This window comes from Panthera tigris, chromosome B2 (genome assembly GCF_018350195.1).
Source record: "Panthera tigris isolate Pti1 chromosome B2, P.tigris_Pti1_mat1.1, whole genome shotgun sequence".
Taxonomy (NCBI): domain Eukaryota; kingdom Metazoa; phylum Chordata; class Mammalia; order Carnivora; family Felidae; genus Panthera; species Panthera tigris.
Window position 1 is genome coordinate 98096490 of NC_056664.1, and position 19957 is coordinate 98116446.

At 38.1% G+C, this 19957-nt stretch overlaps 1 protein-coding gene across 4 annotated transcripts in view; it reads right to left on the reverse strand.

The window, feature by feature from the left end:
• AK9 (adenylate kinase 9) overlaps window positions 1-19957 on the reverse strand; it is a 141439-nt gene that overhangs the window by 11564 nt on the left and 109918 nt on the right. For 3 of the 4 annotated variants that reach the window (XM_042986929.1, XM_007078737.3, XM_042986928.1), the window contains exons 31-38: window positions 19320-19533; window positions 12755-12956; window positions 10811-10957; window positions 10487-10707; window positions 5217-5413; window positions 3479-3648; window positions 3148-3246; window positions 969-1071 (exon numbers count right to left, since the gene is read on the reverse strand). In XM_042986929.1, the coding sequence (XP_042842863.1) occupies window positions 969-1071; window positions 3148-3246; window positions 3479-3648; window positions 5217-5413; window positions 10487-10707; window positions 10811-10957; window positions 12755-12956; window positions 19320-19533 (1353 nt within the window). Of the gene's footprint in view, window positions 1-955; window positions 1072-3147; window positions 3247-3478; window positions 3649-5216; window positions 5414-10486; window positions 10708-10810; window positions 10958-12754; window positions 12957-19319; window positions 19534-19957 lie in introns of all 4 variants that reach the window. The other variant, XM_042986930.1, reaches the window with a different exon arrangement.

Here is a 19957-nt window from a genome sequence, read left to right on the forward strand (position 1 = left end):
GAATGTCAGGAAGGTGATGGATACATGGACTTCATTACACAATTCTTTCTATTTTTATATTTGACATTTTCCATAACCGAATGTTAAAGACAAAAGAAGGGGTTCCTGGGCTCTGAGTTGTCTCGGCCCATTTTCTACTTCCATTGCCAGAGCTGACCAGATTGCCTCTGCTATCAGGACTCCTGACCACCTGGCAAGGAATTCCAGAGACCACAGTTGTCACTGCGGTAGATTCTGAAGCCCTGAGCGGGCAGAGAAGATGTGAGGCCCTCCTGGTGAAATGTGGCCTTTTATGAGAATACTCCTTTCTGGGTGAGCCTCATCTTGCCTTTTGATACTAAACCAGATTGAAGGTTCACCATCTAGGAAAGTCAAAAAAAATGAAGTGGATAAGAATTTGTGAGAAAGGTATGAAATTATTTATGCCCCAGGCATTAATTTTATAGAATTAAAAAAAAATTTAAAATAGTGGTTGATTATTAGTGAATTTTATTCTGTGTAAAAAGAGTTATATTTAGATAAATAAAGTGTGACTTGAGTAGCATTTGGGGGCATTTGCCCCTAGATTTGGGGCAAAATATGACTTTGGTGGTTTAGCTGTGGTGCTTTTGCAACTCACACTTTTGAGCAGTGACTAAACCTCTCAGAGACTGAATCTTCATATTACAAATTTAAAAATAAGAAAATTTAAATAAGAATCTAACCAAAGGTCAACTGTAAATAATTTCATGACAATCTCCTCTCTCTTCATTTTCCTGCAGGTATTTGGGGATTAGCTAGAGAACCAAGGGTTTTTCTCACTTCTTGTTTTCACAACCACCCATAATCAAAATAGGTTAAGAGTGGATTTACAGCTTAAAAATCAGAAAACTCTGCCTTCAGTTTCATTGTTACCAAAATAAAAATTGTTAAAAAACAGATCATTGTACTCTACTAATATATGAACATAGACAACCATGTAACTGAACCTGTTCCAGATATCCAGGCAAAGGAAGACTTGTGAGGTGTATGGGCTCCTTTAATGGGGGCAGTTTGTATGGAAGCTTCTGATTCCAGTATTTCTGTGGCAACCTAAGAACACAAAGTTCATCAGATGGATGCTCACACATATACTCACCGTGAGTACATAGGAATGTGAATGTACAGGAGACGACTAAGAGGTACAGTTCAGCAGCTGGTTTTCTCCACTGGGGAGAACGTGACAAGGGAGAAGGTCAGAGCTCGGAGCTCCTAGAGGTAGGTGCCATGTCACAAAGAGAAGCCATCTGAGTGGCACTTCCTCAAGTGCTCACCACAAGCAGAGGCGCACACACTTCCTCTTTCCGTGGGGGAGCTTACCTGCCATGTAAGAGCTGTCCCCACCCTCTCCACCAGACTTTGGATCCCCCTCTGGCCTGTCTCCAGGTTTCTTTAGTAATTTCTCTCTGCCTCCCACCTTTGGCATTTCCTTCTTTATTGGATCTTTCCCATCCATCTGCATCTAAACATGCTCACACTGTCCCCATTAAAAAATATAAGGAAAAAGAAAAACTACCTTCACTCCATCAGTTCTCTATCACTTTTAGCAACTAGTGTCTTTTCCTTATACACTTCTTCAAACAGTGAGCTTTAGTGGAGATCACAAACTACTGCACAAATTCCACGTAGTATTTTCGGAATACTATGTGATCTGATCCACATGTTAGTTTTAGAAATTTGTATCAAAATTTCAAAAAAAACAAAAGTAAACAAAATTTAAAAAGAACTTTGGTTCCCAACTTCCTGTGAAACAAAGAAATGTCTGGCGGTAGATGAGCAGCTGCTACTCCCTTCACTTGGGGCATGCACGGTCCAAGTTACAGCGTGCAACCATGTCCAGTGGTCTCACTTCCATCCCGCTGCCCTCAGGTGCGTCACCCTCTCAGCTGCTGTGTGTGTCACCTCAGGACTAGGCAAGGTCTTCATTTCTTCACCTTGCATCCCCTCTGTGGTATGCTGTAGTTGGCTTCTACTCACCTCACTCCACTGAAACCATTCTTGCCAGGATCACCAATGACCTGTTATAACCTAAATCTGACACACATTTCGGCTCTTGTCTTGCTTGACCTCTAAGCAGCATTTAAACCTGCTGGCCACCGCCCCCTCCCCCTCGGCTCTCTCCCCTCCTCCCCAGAGCCTCCCCGACCTGGCTCTCCTTCACCTCTCTGTGCGTTCTTCTTCATCATTCTCCTTGCAAGCTCTTCTCACATTTGCGTGTTGGTGTTTCTCGGGGCTTGGTTGGTCAGAAGCCCACTGCTTTGCCCACACTAGTCTTCATGGTTGACCTCAAACAGGCTGTATTATTTTGGACAGGATCATCCCAATAGCCTCAGCACTGGCATTCCTGCCTCCAAACCATTATCAACACTCCAATGATGGTCTCTCTCCAAAGCAGATTTGATTATAACAGGCAATGTATTCATTCTGCCTTTTGGATCAAGTTCCAATGATTTATGGTAACTTTACTTGACCTTCCACCCTCTGGCCCCAGTCACCTTCTCCAGCCTCGCCTCTCCATCCTTTTCCTTTCCACATCACGTCTAGTCATGCTGAATTTCTTGGCAGTTCTGTGATTCCCCTGGGCCAGGTTTGTTTGCTTGGAACCTGTCTCTCTTTCCCTCCACTCACTCAATTCCCACTCCTCATTCAGGCCTCACTTCCACAGACAATTCAATCAGAATTTGGGGCCACACTTTTTCAGAACTCCTGGCATTTCCCCACTCTAAATGCCATCACATTCTTTGTCAATAGGTACGTAAAGTCTATCTTACCCCGGAGCCTCAGGCTTTGGGACAACAGGGACCAGTTCTTATTCATCATTATACATGTATATATACATGTATATATATATATATATATATATATATATATATATATATATGCATACATATATATACATACATATACATATGTATGTATATGCATACATACATATATACATGTATATATGCATATATACATGTATATATGTATGTATGCATGTATATATGTATGTATGCATATGTGTGTCTGTACACAAAATATATATTTTGCTCACACACACACACACACACACGCACACACCTCCCCGAGCATGGTGCACCGAATATAGAAGATGTTCAATATTTGTAACTTAGTGAATGGTCTCACCTCAAAAATTTCTCGAGTTTTTCTTGACTCTCACAAATATATATACGATCACGATATTCTAAAGCATAGTTAATGTTCCCAGGTATTAGGGCCTCATATCTGAAAGATAAAAAAAAAAAACCCAAAACAAAAAAAAAAACCCTGTTGTATAATTACTATGCAGTATCGTGTAAATAAAATGTCAAAAATGTTTAATTTTCTTCGAAGAAGAAACAGAACATTTTATAGTTAAATAATAGTGACCTTTTGACCCAAATATTAAGAATGTTATATGAACTACCTATTCTGAGTAGAGATATCACCCTAAACTCCCACGAGGGTGAGGACCTGCCTGTGATTTCCATCCTGATAGGTCACTGGACAGTAGCCCTGGAGCTCCGCACACTTAGGGAATCGACTCTTCAGCTCCGACAGCGTCAGCCTTTTGGGGATCATGTCAGCAGGTGGTAGAGGATGAGGTGCTAACGGAGGCACATACAATTCTGGGTTCTGCAAAAATTTCTAAAGAAAATGATGACACCAATAAGACCGTTTAAAACAGGAGTGCTACGCCAGTCAAAGATCCACCGAGGCTCTCCTGCTGTTCTCTCCGTTTTCAGCAGCAAACCATCTGAGAGCCACTTTCTGCATTACAGTAACTCGTTTCCCTGACTGCAAGATCCTTATAGTAATGCTCTGAAGTGATGACATCTAAGATCTCTCTCCTGATCTCTCACTCACTCACTCACATATAAAACATTTATTGAGCTCATACTACGCGCCAGGCACCAGAGAGTGCACAGTCTCTTGCTGGCCTGTCTCCCTGCTCTGCAGTGTGATTATCTACTTGGGTGCTGTTTGGCAGGTGAATTAAGCCGTCTAGCTTCAGTTAGCACTCCGTAAAATGGAGGCGGCTGACCAGATACATGATCTGCACTGTCACTTCCAGTTTTGCAATTCTGTGATTGCCATTTAAATATGCAGGAAGAAATAAATGCCTCAACAAAATTTTTAAAATTCTAATTCTTCAGGGGAAAGTAAAATGTCCAGAGGCATCTGATTAGTTTTCAGCTACCAACCTTTATCTCAAAAAATTACAGACATAATATTAGAACAGATTTGTATTCCGTTGCATTAAACAGAAATATAAGGTATATAGGGAATTCTAGTGATGAAGAAGTTTCCACTGACTGTGACTTCCCTTCTGTACTCTAGGACCTTAATCCCTTAGCTGCCTACCTTTTTTCTTTTTTCACAGTACACAGACACATTTAATGATGGTTCCCTGGACGGAAGCTATGATGACTCCCTGTGGACACTTGGGCATTTTGGGAAGAAGCAGACTATCGGGACTGTAAGGACCTTGCAATCATCAGGAACAAGACAGATTCCTTCAGCTGTTGACTTGAACTCACTGTGACATATTGAGTGCCTGCTGAGCCAGAAGCAGCTGCCACTGGGAGGAAAGGGGAGGCTGCCACGGAGGGAGTGCAGAGACCCCCCCTTCTTTGCAGTGGGCCAGATTGCAGAGCATGGGAAATATTCCATTTGGTTCTCCTTCTTAGAGAGGATGTGCTGTGGAAGGGCTTGCTATAAAGACTGATGCACATCTAGAGCAGTATGTTTTATGTCCTTTTTTTGGCAACCTGACCTGATTGGGAAATATCTCCTGGATGGAGAGTAACTACTCTTTCAAAGGTGGTTTAAAAAATACTGTTTATTCATAACCATGAATAAACCATAACCATAACCACAACCACAACCATAACCATAACCACCTGTGGGCTGGGTCCTGATGTTCAGCATCCCCACCACTGGTGGGAGTTGCTGTTGGGTCTCTCTACCTGTTAAGCGGAGGGCTCCTCACTGATCCTGAATCTCTGCTTTGTGCCAAAATATATCTTGGGGTGCAGTCTCAGGACTGGCCTCCGAGGTGCCTCATTGGTCTTAAAGTCACAGGTTCCAGTAATGGGGCTCCTGGTCTCCAGTTCCTGGGTGTTCCCAGCTGCACCCACCCTTTCCTATTTGATGAATCCCGATATAGGCATTTTCTTTCCCTAGTAAGTATTTGGAGTTAGGAACAAACTTACATTCAGATTTTCCTGAGAACTCATTTTATAATAGTGCCCTCTGAACTCTGCTGCAAATTTCAGTGACTCAGTTACAGAACAATCAACGAGCTCATATGATTCGGCCAGGCTGATAGGGCAGAACTGTCCAAATTCCCCCAGGCGAGAAATCAGTTCTTGAGGTGTGATACATAACTTGTCAATGCATGCAGCTTTTCCTATTAGTAACAGATTAACTATTATTATCCTTTTTTTTTCATAGAAAACACGGTGATTTTAGAAGTTAAAATAAATGCAAGGACATATGCATCATACAAATGCATACACATTGTAAAATTCCAAACGATAGAGTAAAAACTAAAAGTTTCTCTTCACACTTTCATCTTCTCAATTCATGGTCCCTCCAGGGAGTAATCACTGTTGAGTTTGTATCTCTTTCAGACTTTTTTTTCTATATACTTACATATACACATTTATTTTTTGCATATAGTATGCTTATGCCACTATACTGTAAACATTATTCTGCAACTTGCTTTTATCAGTTAGTTGTAGTCTTTGACATCTTTTCATATCAGTTTATACGATTTACCTAATTCCTTTTAATTGATGCTTAGTATTCTATTGTATAAATATACATATAGCTTACTTAGTCATTTATCTGTTGATGAATGTTTTGCTTGTTTTTAATTCTTAACTATTATAAATTATATATATGTTATAAGCCATATATGTATGTGTGGATATATATGCATATAGATATATATGTATAATATCTATACATAGATATTATATATACATAGATATACATATATATGTATAGATATTATACATATATATCCACACATACATATATAATATCTACACATATATATGTATATGCATATATACATACCCACTTACACACACACACACACACACACACACACATTAATTTGCTACATATTTTAAATTTTTCCATGGGGTAGATTTCAAAAGTGCCAATAGTTTGTTGACATGATGCTACTGACACAAACCTCCCGTGTGCTCAGATGAGAAGGGAAGAAACATTTTACAAAAGTGACTAGGTTTACCATAAAGAGTCTATTTTTTTTAAGTTTATTTATTTTTGAGAGAGAGAGCGAGAGAGAGAGAGAGAGCACGAGTGGGGAAGGGGTAGAGAGAGAGGGAGACACAGAATCTGAAGTAGGCTCCAGGCTCTGAGCTGGCAGCACAGAGCCTCACATGGGCTCAAACCCATGAACCATGGGATCATGACCTGAGCTGAAGTCGGATGCTTAAACAACTGAGCTACCCACGCACCCCAAAAGAGTCTATTTTATTTTATTTTATTTTTTATACTTTTCTAATGTTTATTTTTGAGAGACAGAGAGACAGAGCATAAGAGAGGAGGGTGTGCAGAGAGAGAGAGGGAGACACAGAATCTGAAGCAGGCTCCAGGCTCTGAGCTGTCAGCACAGAGCCTGACGTGGGACTCAAACTCACAGACTGCAAGATCATGACCGAGTCCGGACACTCAACGCACTGAGCCACCCAGGCGCCCCTAAAGAGTCTATTTTAAAAAGGAAGAGCCCCAGGTCCTTCAATGAACAGTTTTAAGAGTTTTCTCCCCAATACCGTACTGGAATGGGGATCCAAAAAAATATGAGATGTTCTAGAAAATGAAATTATTTTTTATACAGCTTAGTTACAGTAAGTAAATTTTGACCCCCCCCCAATACATTTTAATGGTCCCTTTAACTAGTGAGAAGTTTTACCTTTTAAAAATTATTATTATGACTAGGAAGGTCTTAAATTAACTACAAAATTATGAAGCATAAATCATACTTTGTTATTATTATGCCTCAGAAGATCTTAAATTAACTATAAAATTATGAAGCATAACCCATACTTCATTATGTGATGATGTAAACATAAAATTTATCCTTAGGATTGAAGTGATGATCTATAAGCCAAGGAATGCAGAAGATTTCTGGCAACAGTGGAAGCTAAGAGAAAGACATGGAACAGATTCTCTCCTAGAGACTTCAGAGACAGTATGGCCCTGGTCACACCTTCATTTTGAGCTTCTAGCCTTCAGTACTATGAGAGAATAAATTTCTGTTGTTTAAGACACCCAGCTTAAGGCCTTTTGTCACAGCAGCCTCAGGAAACTAAGACAATTGCAAAATATCATGACTTCTGTCTTGTTGGCATTCTTTCTTGCCTTCTCAGCTTGTTCACTCGATAAGACAAGCTGCCATGTTGGAAAGGACTACATGGGAAGGAACTGAAGGTGGTCTCTGGGCCAACAGCCAGCAAGGAACTGAGGCCCTCAACCCAACAATCCTCAAGGAACAAAATCTTGTCAACAATACATGAACAAATGTAGTAGTAGATTCTTTCTCAGTTGGGCCTTCAGGTGAGACAATAATCCTAGACAATACCTGGATTAGGATTGTGAGAGACCCTGAAGCAGAGAAGCCAGTTACACTGTGCCTGGATTCCTGACCCACAGAAATTGTGCGTGCATGTGTGCGTGTGTGTGTGTGTGTATTTTATGCTGCTAAGTTTTAAAATAATTTGTTATGCAGCAATAGATAAACTAATACACTATTCACCTGTTGTTTATGACACAGATGAAAGGGCTAAGCCCTAATATTCCTTCCCTACAAAGGATATTAAACTATTATAATACTACAGTACTATGGTATAATAATATATTGTATTATTAAAGAATATAGTATTACATAGTGCTATAATATTATACTATATGGTACTACAGTATTACAATCCTAGATTGCTCTTTAGCTCAGATGTGCTTAACCTCACCAATCCTGACAGGTTCCGTGACAGGGACAGGGTAATTTAGAATCATATGACTACAAGTCCTAAAAGACACTCAAATATCTCTTCTTCTGATTTTGGGGTATTCTTTATTTATTTATTTATTTATTTATTTATTTTTATTTTATTTTTTTTAACGTTTATTTATTTTTGAGACAGAGAGAGACAGAGCATGAACGGGGGAGGGGCAGAGAGAGAGGGAGACACAGAATCCGAAACAGGCTCCAGGCTCTGAGCAGTCAGCACAGAGCCAGACGCGGGGCTCGAACTCACCGACCGTGAGATCATGACCTGAGCCAAAGTCGGATGCTTAACCGACTGAGCCACCCAGGCGCCCCTGATTTTGGGGTATTCTTGATGACATCTGGCAATAACTACGTATCTTATTCTGATGTAATAAGCAGAATGAAGAAGAGTCTCTTTAATCTTCTAGCCCTGACCTTGCTCCATATCATTAGAGTAAACTTTGGCTCCCCGATAGGAGAAGATCATTTGAAAAGCATACAAAGGAAATGTGGAATGAAAAAACAAGTCAAGACTAATTTTAAACAATCAGGTACAGGGGCGCCTGGGTGGCGCAGTCGGTTAAGCGTCCAACTTCAGCCAGGTCTCGATCTCGCGGTCTGTGAGTTCGAGCCCCGCGTCAGGCTCTGGGCTGACGGCTCGGAGCCTGGAGCCTGTTTCCGATTCTGTGTCTCCCTCTCTCTCTGCCCCTCCCCCGTTCATGCTCTGTCTCTCTCTGTCCCAAAAATAAATAAAAAACGTTGAAAAAAAAATTTTAAACAATCAGGTACAGGTTAGATTATTAGGTGGAAGTTGAAGCAGAAGATCAACAGGGTAGACTTCGATCAAACTATTCAAGGCAGAGGCATGTATATATGGAGTAATAAAGTGGATACCATGGTGCCTCATCCAGATCCCTCTTTCAGGGCTGATGCGACCATCCCCCAGATGCTGGCAACATCAGTGCTGATGGGTCACAGCCGCAATGGGAATTGCCCGTCTGTCATAGGTTAACCCCTCCCCCCACACCCTCCAGAGTGATCTGTGTTGAGTGGCAGGCCAATGGAGGGAACACAACCTGGGTCCTCCCCTCAATTTGGGAAACTCTGAAGGCCCATCCTAGCTCCAGGGCTCCCCTATCTGCTGAGGCTTCTATTTGCACCACACGGCAGGTGTGGTTTCTCCCTCCCTCCAATTCCAGTGTCCTCACTCCCCTCAGGTGTATCTCCTGATTAGGGTTGCCAGATAAAATACAAGATGCTAAGGGAGTTTAAATTTCAGATTAACAATGATGAGTTTTCAGTATTTTTTTAGTATTAGAGTATTGGCAATATTTGGGACACACTCACACTAAAAAATTATTTGTTATTTATCTGAAATTCAAATGTAACTGGGGATTCTGTATTTTTGTTTGCTTAATCTGACAACTCAGATCCTGAGAATACTTTTTGATTAAGCTTCTGGACACAACTTTTAATCTGGAATCTGTTTCCAGGGAGCCGAATCTAAGGCAAGGAGGGTGAAATCGGGAAACAGAAATGAATGATTCACAATTTTTGCTTTCAAAGTCTGCGATGTAGTGTTTTACTAGTGTGATGCTAGCCAAAACTCATTGTGAGTAGGTTTCTCAAAACTCAATTCTTTTTTCCCTGTACTCGTCATGCCGTGTAATCCTCAGGGAAAAACAAATTCCTGGTCTGCAGAAAAACAGGAACCAGGGATACTGATTATACCCAAATAATGAAGCAAATCAAGACTAAATGATGCAGAATCCTCATTGCATTTTTCCTTGTACAAGATTCTCTTAGTCACGTTGCTCTTGTACCTCATTACATCTTCTCTGTTAAACAAAGTCGCTAACCAAATGTCTCTACAGATGAATTCTTTGGAGTCATCACTCTTTTTAGAGATATCAGATATAGATAACTTTCCTTTTATTTTGTGTATTTCTAGAGAAAAATCAAGTAACTTAGAGGAATATATTTTCTTTCATGGATTCCAAATATATATTAAAAGGCATTTATGCTTACATTTAGTTTTTTATAGACTCAACATTTATCTAATACCAAAACGGATATAAATACTAAAAATAACTTTAATTCTAGGTTCATAAACAAAATTTTGCCAAATGTCATTCCACAGACGACTGCTTTCGTATGACTAGCATTCTTGAAACTTAGCTTCTTACGTGGCATTCCAAACACTATAAACTCTTCTAGTGAGAGGCTATGTATTACTTTTATGTGCTAGGTTCACACAGGAATTCAATAAATGATAGCCTGAGTAGTGGCAGTCATTTATTAGAACAGTTTACATGCTCCAGTAATTGGATAGTACCATATACTTAAAATGCTGATTAAGATCGTGGGAACAAATGTTCAAATTGAGTGAATTATGGTAACAAGAGTCAGGCATGTGTAGACTTTAATATTTTATTATATTTTAATAACAAGGTGTTTTCTTACCTGCGTTTATTCTTTCCAGGTATGTCTGCATATATTTATTCACCATTTGAACTTTCTTAATGACTTCATTCCACACCCACCATTTGCTGTGAAATCCATCAATCACATACCAGTTCTGATGTTGTTCTTGATAATATTGCCTAATCTCATTAATATTTTTGCGGTGTTTTGAGTTTTTGACCGCCATAATTTGTGTGCTATTGTGCAGTGGATAAGGCAAACTAATAAAGAAACAGAATGAATGGAAAAAGTTGTAAAAAACATACTTGTTTCCTGGATGATTAAAGTTCATTTCTTTATCATTGCTTTCATCACACACATTACCTTGGTTCCTTTTTTTTTTCCAGGAACAATCTTTTGAAAATCTCCTTGGAAGGCACATCCAGCTCAAAGATGACCATGGGAATGATTGACCTAGATTCCAGGAGGCTGATTTGATACTTAGTTACAGGATAGCCATCGATGACAACACTAACAAGGGGAAACATGAAAATAATTCCAGATTTCTTTTCTCTCATACCTTCCTTCCTGTTTTCTAGAAGCAGTCCATCTCTTTAGGAGTAGCCCCCTGGCCTTCCTTGTGTAACTTGATTTATTGTCTTTGTACTTTGCCCTCTTTATCTCTATATTTTTAACTTCGGTCAGCCCAAGAGCCAGGTGTAGGGCAGCATACATACAGACACAGCTCTGAATTCATACACTTAGCATCACAGAGCTAGGCTTTGGCAGAATTCAAGAGAACACACATAATACCTTGAGCATTGTGTTATTCAATTGGTGCTATTACTTTAAGAAATGAAACAGCGGAAAGAGTATAGGTTTCAGAGGCAGACAGACTTAGATTTGAGACCTAGTTTGACCTCTCTGAGTGCCAGTTTTTAGTAAAATAGGGGAGATGATATTTAACCCTTACAGTCGTCTTAAAGACTTATAGATCTAGTATGTAACGCAGCTAGAACAGGAACTGGCACAATGAATAGTATCCTAGTAAGAGATTCAGCAAATATGGGAAAACAGTGGTGCTCTAAGCTTGCTTTTATACTAAAGTTCTGTGGGGAGGCCGGCGAGTGGGAGGAGAGACAGGGAGTTGGTGAGAGTAGCCCTGTGATATCTGAGAAAGAATGTTCCATCAGGACCCATCATGCCTCTGAGCAGAAATGACAGAGAATTTAAGTCAGTCCAACAGTCTGAGATAATGAGAGTATTACTATCAAACTCAGATGAGGAATAAAGGCTGTCCACAAATTCTGGGAGGAGTGACCCCCAAGGTCTGGAAACTCCCTCTGAGGTGGGAGCAGGCTGGGCCTGCCAGCTGGTGGTCTTCAAGAGGGGCTGGTTTAGAGGAAGTCACAGGACCCCCTCACTCAGTGCTCTGTGGCCAAGTCTCTAGGCAGTAGTTCTAAGTTCCATGGCAGAGAGAACTGTAAATTAATGTAGCCAGGCAAACCTAATAGAGAATGTTATGGGAGTGCCATTGATGTTTTGAGGTTTTTCTAATGGAGAGTAGCTCAATTTCTTTGCTTGTGAAAGGTTGCTTGAGTGACCGTCAGGATTAGAAACATTCAGGGTGATTAGGCAGTCACTATCCTGGTGTTAAGATGAAATAAAACATTTGTGACTCAGGGTTGTGCAAAGCTAAACACCAGGGAGGAGGTAACTCAGTTTGTGTAAGTCCCAGGGCCTTCCCTGGGGAAAAATCTCACACCCCAGAATCTGCTCTTCTGTAACTGAAATTAAGAGAACCGGCCAAGGACTTAGTTAAAGAGCAGAGGCAGGGAAGGGCATAAAGGCTCCTACCGTAAGACAACTGTAAGTAAATTGGTGGGATTCTAGGTCAGTGACCTGGGCTCATGAGCAGGGCCTTGGCTTGCCCTGGCTTTTATAACTGGGTTTGGCCGGTGGCTGTGTTGGGAGAGTAATGGTTGAGCAGAGAAGTGCCCCATCATTCCATGGGGCAGTGAGAAGGTCTACTAGGCTCTGGAAGTCACACTGGCCTCCTTTGTCAGCAGTGTAAGGCCAGAAACTTTTAGACGATACACAGGTTGCTACAAGGAATGAAGTGGCCAGCTTGCTATTCTGGCATATAAGTGTTCAAGCCAAGTTTTAGCCTGACAGAAAATTAAAAATATATAACCATGTAGGTGTCCAAGGTTTGAGAAGTAGATCTCACCCTTTACAAGAGCTTTAAACCTTGTTGAAGATAAGTGTTTTAAATTCTGTGAGTGATTTCTTTATTTAACTCCCTCCCCACCGCCCACTCCCACTTACCCCGCAGTATTACATATACTTTCCATCAGAGATATTTCTAAGGCTTGAATAGCCAGTTCATCAGGTGCTGTCATTCCTTTATGAAGATGCCAATTTAACATGAGCGCCAGCTCTGTTTCTGGTTGGCTGTTTAATACATAACGCATCGCCTCTCCTATTGACAGGCGCTTTAAGCCATATTCACTTGAAATTTTTTTGGCAACTGAAAAAGATTAAAACTTTAAACTCACTCCATTTCACAAATTCATCAGTCAACCTTATTTTTAATTTCTGGTTAATTGATGTCCACAGTGAGCTAATCTTCATATTCCCTGAAGAAATTTTGAAAGTCAAAATTGTTACATTTTATTGAACTAATACTGTCAAAGGTTAATCATTATTAATATTTCAGGTATGTGGCTAATGAGCCAACTCTGTGGGGTTTTTTTCATAACGAAACCAATATTTAAGTGTTTTCTTCCTTCTGCACAAGGTAGCAAATTTTTGAGAGCTTTACATGGCATCATATGTGTACTATTTATATTTGGAATTATGTCCAAAATAATAATCTAATACTCTAATAATATGATACTCCTCCTGTGTACTATTTCTATTTGGAATTATGTCCAAAATAATAATCTAATACTCCTGTGTCACCGAACATATGAAACTATGTGTTTCCTCATCTATCTATTTATGGAATCCATGCTTCAATCAGAATAGCATAACCCTACACAGTTAGGTCTCAGTTAATCCTATAGGAAATAATTTTTAAAAATTATAATGGCATACCTGACATTTTAATAGTAATTTATAACTCACAAGGCAATTTTTCTTCTGTGACTTTATTTGACATTTTCAACCATTCCATCAGGTGGATAGAATGAATATTGAAATTCTAATTTTATAGATGAGAGGACTCATGCCCACTAAAATGGGATAATCTGTCCAAAGTCACATAGGTGTTGCCATTGGTTGAAACAAGATCCATTTTGACTTCTGCTTCACCTAAATGAGACCATAGGCAATGGCTTTCCGTAACTACTAAATGTAGGCATGCTCTATAATGGTCTATATACCCTGCCTCATCGTGTCTGAAAACAGCAGAGTGTAGAGGACACTGAGAGAGCCCATCCTATCTCACAGGGAATGCAGATTAACCGACCACAGTTAGGGCCACCCCAAAGGGAAGCCCTTGCAAGAGCTACAGAGCCCTTAATCTTAGCTTTGCCATAAATGTTGGAATCAGACCTACTTTTTAAAGTTCTAATAATAATAAGGCTTTTATAATTTGATACCTTGTTAAAAGTTCACCTCTGTTTCAACAAAGAAATGGGAAATCAAAACAGTATGGTATTAACACAGAAACAGACACACAGATCAATAGAATGAAATAGAGCACCCAGAAATAAACCTGTGTGTATATGGTCAATTAACTTATGACAAAGGAGGGAAGAATACACAATGGGGAAAAGATAGTCTTCAATAAATGGTGTTGTGAAAACTGGACAGCTGCATGCAAAAGAATAAAACTGTATCACTTACACCATATACAAAACTATACTTAAAGTGGATTAAAGACCTAAATGTAAGACCTGAAACCATAAAACTCATAAAAGAAAATATAGGCAGCAATCTCTTGGACTTTGACCATAGCAATATTTTTCTGGACATGTTTCCTTGGGCAAAGGAAACAAAAGCACAAATAAACTATTGGAACTATATCAAACTAAAAAGCTGTTGCAGGGGCGCCTGGGTGGCTCAGTTGGTTAAGTGTCCGAATTCGGCTCAGGTCATGATCTCGCGGTCCGTGAGTTCAAGCCCCGCGTCAGGCTCTGTGCTGACCACTCAGAGCCTGGAGCCTGTTTCAGATTCTGTGTCTCCCTCTCTCTCTGACCCTCTCCCGATCATGCTCTGTCTCTCTCTGTATCAAAAATAAATAAACGTTAAAAAAAAAAATTAAAAAAAAAAAAAGCTGTTGCCAAGTGAAGGAAACTATTGATAAAACAAAAGGGAACCTACTAAACTGGATATATCCATTAACAAAAGGCAACCTACTAAATTATCCATTGGCTAATTTCTAAAATATATAGAAATCAGCTAATAATACCACAAGTCAACTAATAATAATACTAAATACCAAAAATCAAATAATGTGATTTTTAAAAAAATGGGCAGAAGACCTGAATAGACATTTTTTCCAAAGAAGACATAGAGATGGCCATGCAAAGATGCTCAACATCACTCATCATCAGGGAAATGCAAATCAAAACCACAATGAGATATCACTTCATACCAGTCAGAATAGCTAGTATCACAAGACAAGAAACAACAAGTGTTGATGAGGATGTGGAGAAAAGAGAAACTTACACTGCTGGGAATTTAAATTGGTACAGCCACTGTGGAAAATAGTATGGAGGTTCCACAAGAAATTACAAATGGAAATACCATACAATTCAGTAATTCCATTGTTGGGTATTTACCCAAAGAAAACAAAAATGCTAATTTGAAAAGATATATGCACCCTATGTTTACTGCAGCATTATTTACAATAGCCAAGATATAGAATCAACGTTAAATGTCTGTTGATAGATGAATGGATAAAGATGTGACACACACACACACACACACACACACACACACACACACACAATGGAATACTAATCAGCCATAAAAAAGAATGAGATCTTGGGGCACCTAGGTGGCTCGGTTTGGTGTCTGACTCTTGATTTTGGCTCAGGTCATGATCTCACTGTTCATGAGTTTGAGCCCCACATTGGGCTCTGTGATGACATTATGGAGCCTGTCTGGGATTTTCTGTCTCCTTCTCTCTCTGCCTTTCTCTTTCTCTCTCTTGATAATAAATAAGCATTAAAAAAAAAAAGAATGAGATCTTGCCATTTATGACAATATGGATGGACCTACAGACAGAGAAAGATAAATACTATTATGAAATCACTTAAATGTGGCATCTGAAAAAAACAAATGAACAAACAAGAAACAGCAACAAACTCGTAAATACGGAGAACAAACTGGTGGTTGCCCAAAGTGGGGTAGGGAGATAGGTGAAATAGTGAATGGGGATTAAGAGGCACACAGAAAAATAAGTGAGAAATAAGAACGTTTATCCACATTTTCACCTTTTGCTCTGGTTGTGGGATCCTATTTCAAATGTCAATGATTCGGTTTCTTTGGGAAATATTACGTTTGTGAACATTTAGAATGTGACTATTAAAGACTCATCATGTTATGAGGTTTAAATGGGCAAAACAAACTTTTCATCTGAAGAGTTGGAACACAAAACTCCCTTTTATTGTGCCTGGTGACAAATTTTTCTTTGACCTCTTCTTTCCCCTTCATTCTCGATTTAGTCAGTCATTAAGTCCTATTGTTTTCCTTTGAAATACCTCCTGTATCTGTCCTTTCCATTCAATTCTTATTGTGACCAACCATTGTTCATGTTATGTCATCTTGAAAACTAATGTTTTGTTGGACTATTTGCCTTTAAAAAAAAAAGGCACAGTCCAAAGTTATACAAAATTCAAACATTATAGGAGTATGTCTTTTTCAGCAATGATAGGATAATGGATTTTTACTCTTTAAACTATTAATACAGTAGATTATGTCTCCATCTTTTAAAATCTTATATTAAAATATCTTAATATAATTTTATGCTAACATAACCTTAATATGCTGTTATTTGACTGTAATTATAAGTGATACTAACTTATAATTTCTTGTATTATCTTTATTAGGTTTTGATATCACCATTATGCTAACTTAAAAATGAATTTGTACTCTTTATAACCTTTTGATTATATTGACTATAATTCTGCCCATATAAATATTTGATTATATATTTTTAATTTTTTAAAAATATTTGCTTATATTTATTGAGGACTACACTCCTTAATAACAAAAGAAACTGGAAATAAATTGGGAAACTTATTGTCTTCTTTTCTCTGCGCTGAAAAAGCTTCAAAAACACAGAAATTGTTTGAGTTTTTAATTCTATGAAAGTTTGATACAATTTTTCTCTAAAATCATTGATTGATCCTGGACTGTTTTAGAATGGGATTATATTTTTGAATGACTTTTCTTGAGTACTTATTATCCTATTTAGGATTTCTATCTCCTTTTGAGTCAATTCTGAGAGTTGGTTTTCTGGTGAAGTGGCACTAGCTTTCAGGAGATTCTTTTATACTCAAGAATAACAAAGGACACATCAATAACAGAAGGGATAAAAACCATATGATCATTTCAATAGATGCAGGAAAAGCACTTGACAAAGTACAACATCCATTCATAATAAAAACTCTCGACAAAGTAGGTTTAGAGGTAACAATACCTCAACATAATAAAGTACTTATATGAAAAACCCACACCTAACAGCATATTCATTGGGGAAAAGCTCTCAGCTGAAGATAGGAACAGGACAAAGATGTCTACTTTCACCACTTTTTTTCAACATAGTACTGGAAGTCCTAACCATAGCAATCAGATGAGAAAAAGGAATAAAAGGCATCCAAATTGGTAAAGAGGAAGTGAAACTTCACTATTTGCAAATGACATTATACTATATATAGAAAACCCTAAGGACTCCACCAAAAAAACTACTAGAACTGATAAATGAATTCAGTAAGCTTGCAAGATACAAAATCAATGTACAGAAATGTGTTGCATTTCTCCATACTAGTAATGAAGTAGCAGAAAGAGAAATTAGGAAAACAATACTACTTATAATTGCACCAAAAATAATAAGACACTTAGAAATAAACTTAATCAAAGAGGTGAAAGACCTATACTCTGAAAACTATAAAGCATTGAGGAAACAAATTAAAGATGACACAAAGAAATAGAAAAACATTTCATGCTCGTGGATTGGAAGAAATAATATTGTTAAAATGTTTATACTACTCAAAGTAATCTACAGATTTAATGCAATCTCTATCAAAATACAACAGCATTTTTCACAGAACTAGAATAAGCAATCCTAAAAAATTTGTATGGAACCATAAAAATCCTGAATAGCAAAGCAATCTTGAAAAAGAAAAACAAAACTAGAGGTATCATAATTCCAGACTTCGAATTATTTTACAAAGCTGTAGTAATCAAAACTGTATGGTACTGGCACAAAAACAACCCATAGATCAATGGAACAGAATAGAAAACCCAAAAATGAATCAACAATTACACGGTCAATCTTTGACAAAGCAGGAAAGAATATGCAATGGGAAAAAGACAATCTCTTCAACAAGTGATATTGGGAAGACTGGACAGCTGCATGCAAAAGAATGAAGCTGGACCTCTTTCTTACACCATATACAAAAATAAACTCAAAATGGATTAAGGACCTAAATGTGAGACGTGGAACCATAAAAATCCTGGAAGAGAGCACAGGCAGTAATTTCTCTGACATTGGCCCTAGGAACATTTTTCTAGATATGCTTCCTGAGGCAAAGGAAACAAAAAGCAAAAATAAACTATTAAGACTACATTAAAATAAAAAGCTTCTGCATAGCAAAGGAAACAACCAATAAAACTAAAAGACAACCTACTGAATAGGAGAAGATACTTACAAATGACATATCTAATAAAGGATTAGTATCCAAAATATATAAAGAATTTATACAACTCAATACCCCAAAACCAAATAACCCAGTTCTGAAATGGGGCAGAAAATATAAACAGACATGTCTCCAAAGAAGACATCCAGATGGCCAACAGACACACAAAAAGATGCTCAACATCACTCATCATCGGGGAAATGCAAATCAAAACTACAATGAGATATCACCTCACACCTGTCAGCATGGCTAAAATAAAATACCCAAAACAACAAGTGTTGGTAAGGATGTGGAGAAATAGGAACTCTCGTGCACTGTTGATGGGATTATAAACTGGCACAGGCACTGTAGAAGACAGTATGGAGGGATCCTCAAAAAATTAAAAATAGAACTACCCATGACACAATAATTGCACTACTGAGTATTTATCCAAAAAATACAAAACTCTAATTCAAAGGGATACATCACCCGTATGTTTATTGCAGCATTATATACAATAGCCAAATTATGGTAGCAACCTAAGTATTCATTGATAGATGAATGAATAAAGAAGATGTGGTATATTTATACCACGTATATTTATTTATATACTTCATATATTTATACAATGAAATATTATTCAGCCATAAAAAAGAATGACATGTTGCCATTTGCAACAACGTGGATGGGTCTAGAGAGTATAATGCTAAGTGAAATAAGCCAGTCAGAGAAAGACAAATACCATATGATCTTGCTCATATATGAAATTTATGAAACAAAACAAATGAACAAAGAAAAAAAGACAAACAAAAACCAGACCCTTTAATACAGAGAACAAACTAATGGTTACCAGATGGGTGGTGGGTAGAGGGATGAATGAAATAGGTGTTGGGGATTAAGAACACACTTATCTTGATGAGCACTGAGTAATATATGGAATTGGTGAATCACTATATTGTACACCTAAAATGAACATAACACTGTATGTTAGCTACACTGGGGGAACAAAAAAGGAATAACAAAGGCAAACACATGCTTACCTGTAGTTTTCCCAGATTTTGGAGGCCCCAGAATTGCAATCCTAATGGGCATAGTAGGCTTAGGTTTGGGTTGGCGGATATATTTGATTGGGTTCTTCATAAATTTTTCTCTAGATTCCTTACTAGATAAAAAATAAATATACTGACGGTGGATTACAGCATAAACTGGATTCTCTGAAGTTTCAATTGGTTTGATTGTCTTTCCTTCCCTTAGCTGCAATATGTACACAGTTGAATTCATAAATTAGCTTTAAGTTATACAGCATTCCCCCAAATACATTTGAATACATTTGTAAAATAAGAATATCTTTCTTACAAAATAAGAAAACTAATTATAACTTAATCTTAATATTAAAAACTGTATAAAAAGAACAATTTATTTTATACCCACATGCAATTGATGAAATCTGAAATACATTTCAGTTTATGACCATTATAGTTCCCATACTTCCTTTATACTTCCTTATAATGTCTTTAGTGTATGTTTTTGCCAAGGAATGTAAAGTTGTTTGGATATATTCATGGGCCAGTTTATCCTCATAAAAAGGTCCATTCCTAAGGTGGTGTTATGGATGGAAATGTGTTCCCCGAAATTCAAAGGTTTAAGCCTAATCCCCAAAGTGACTGTATTTGGAGAC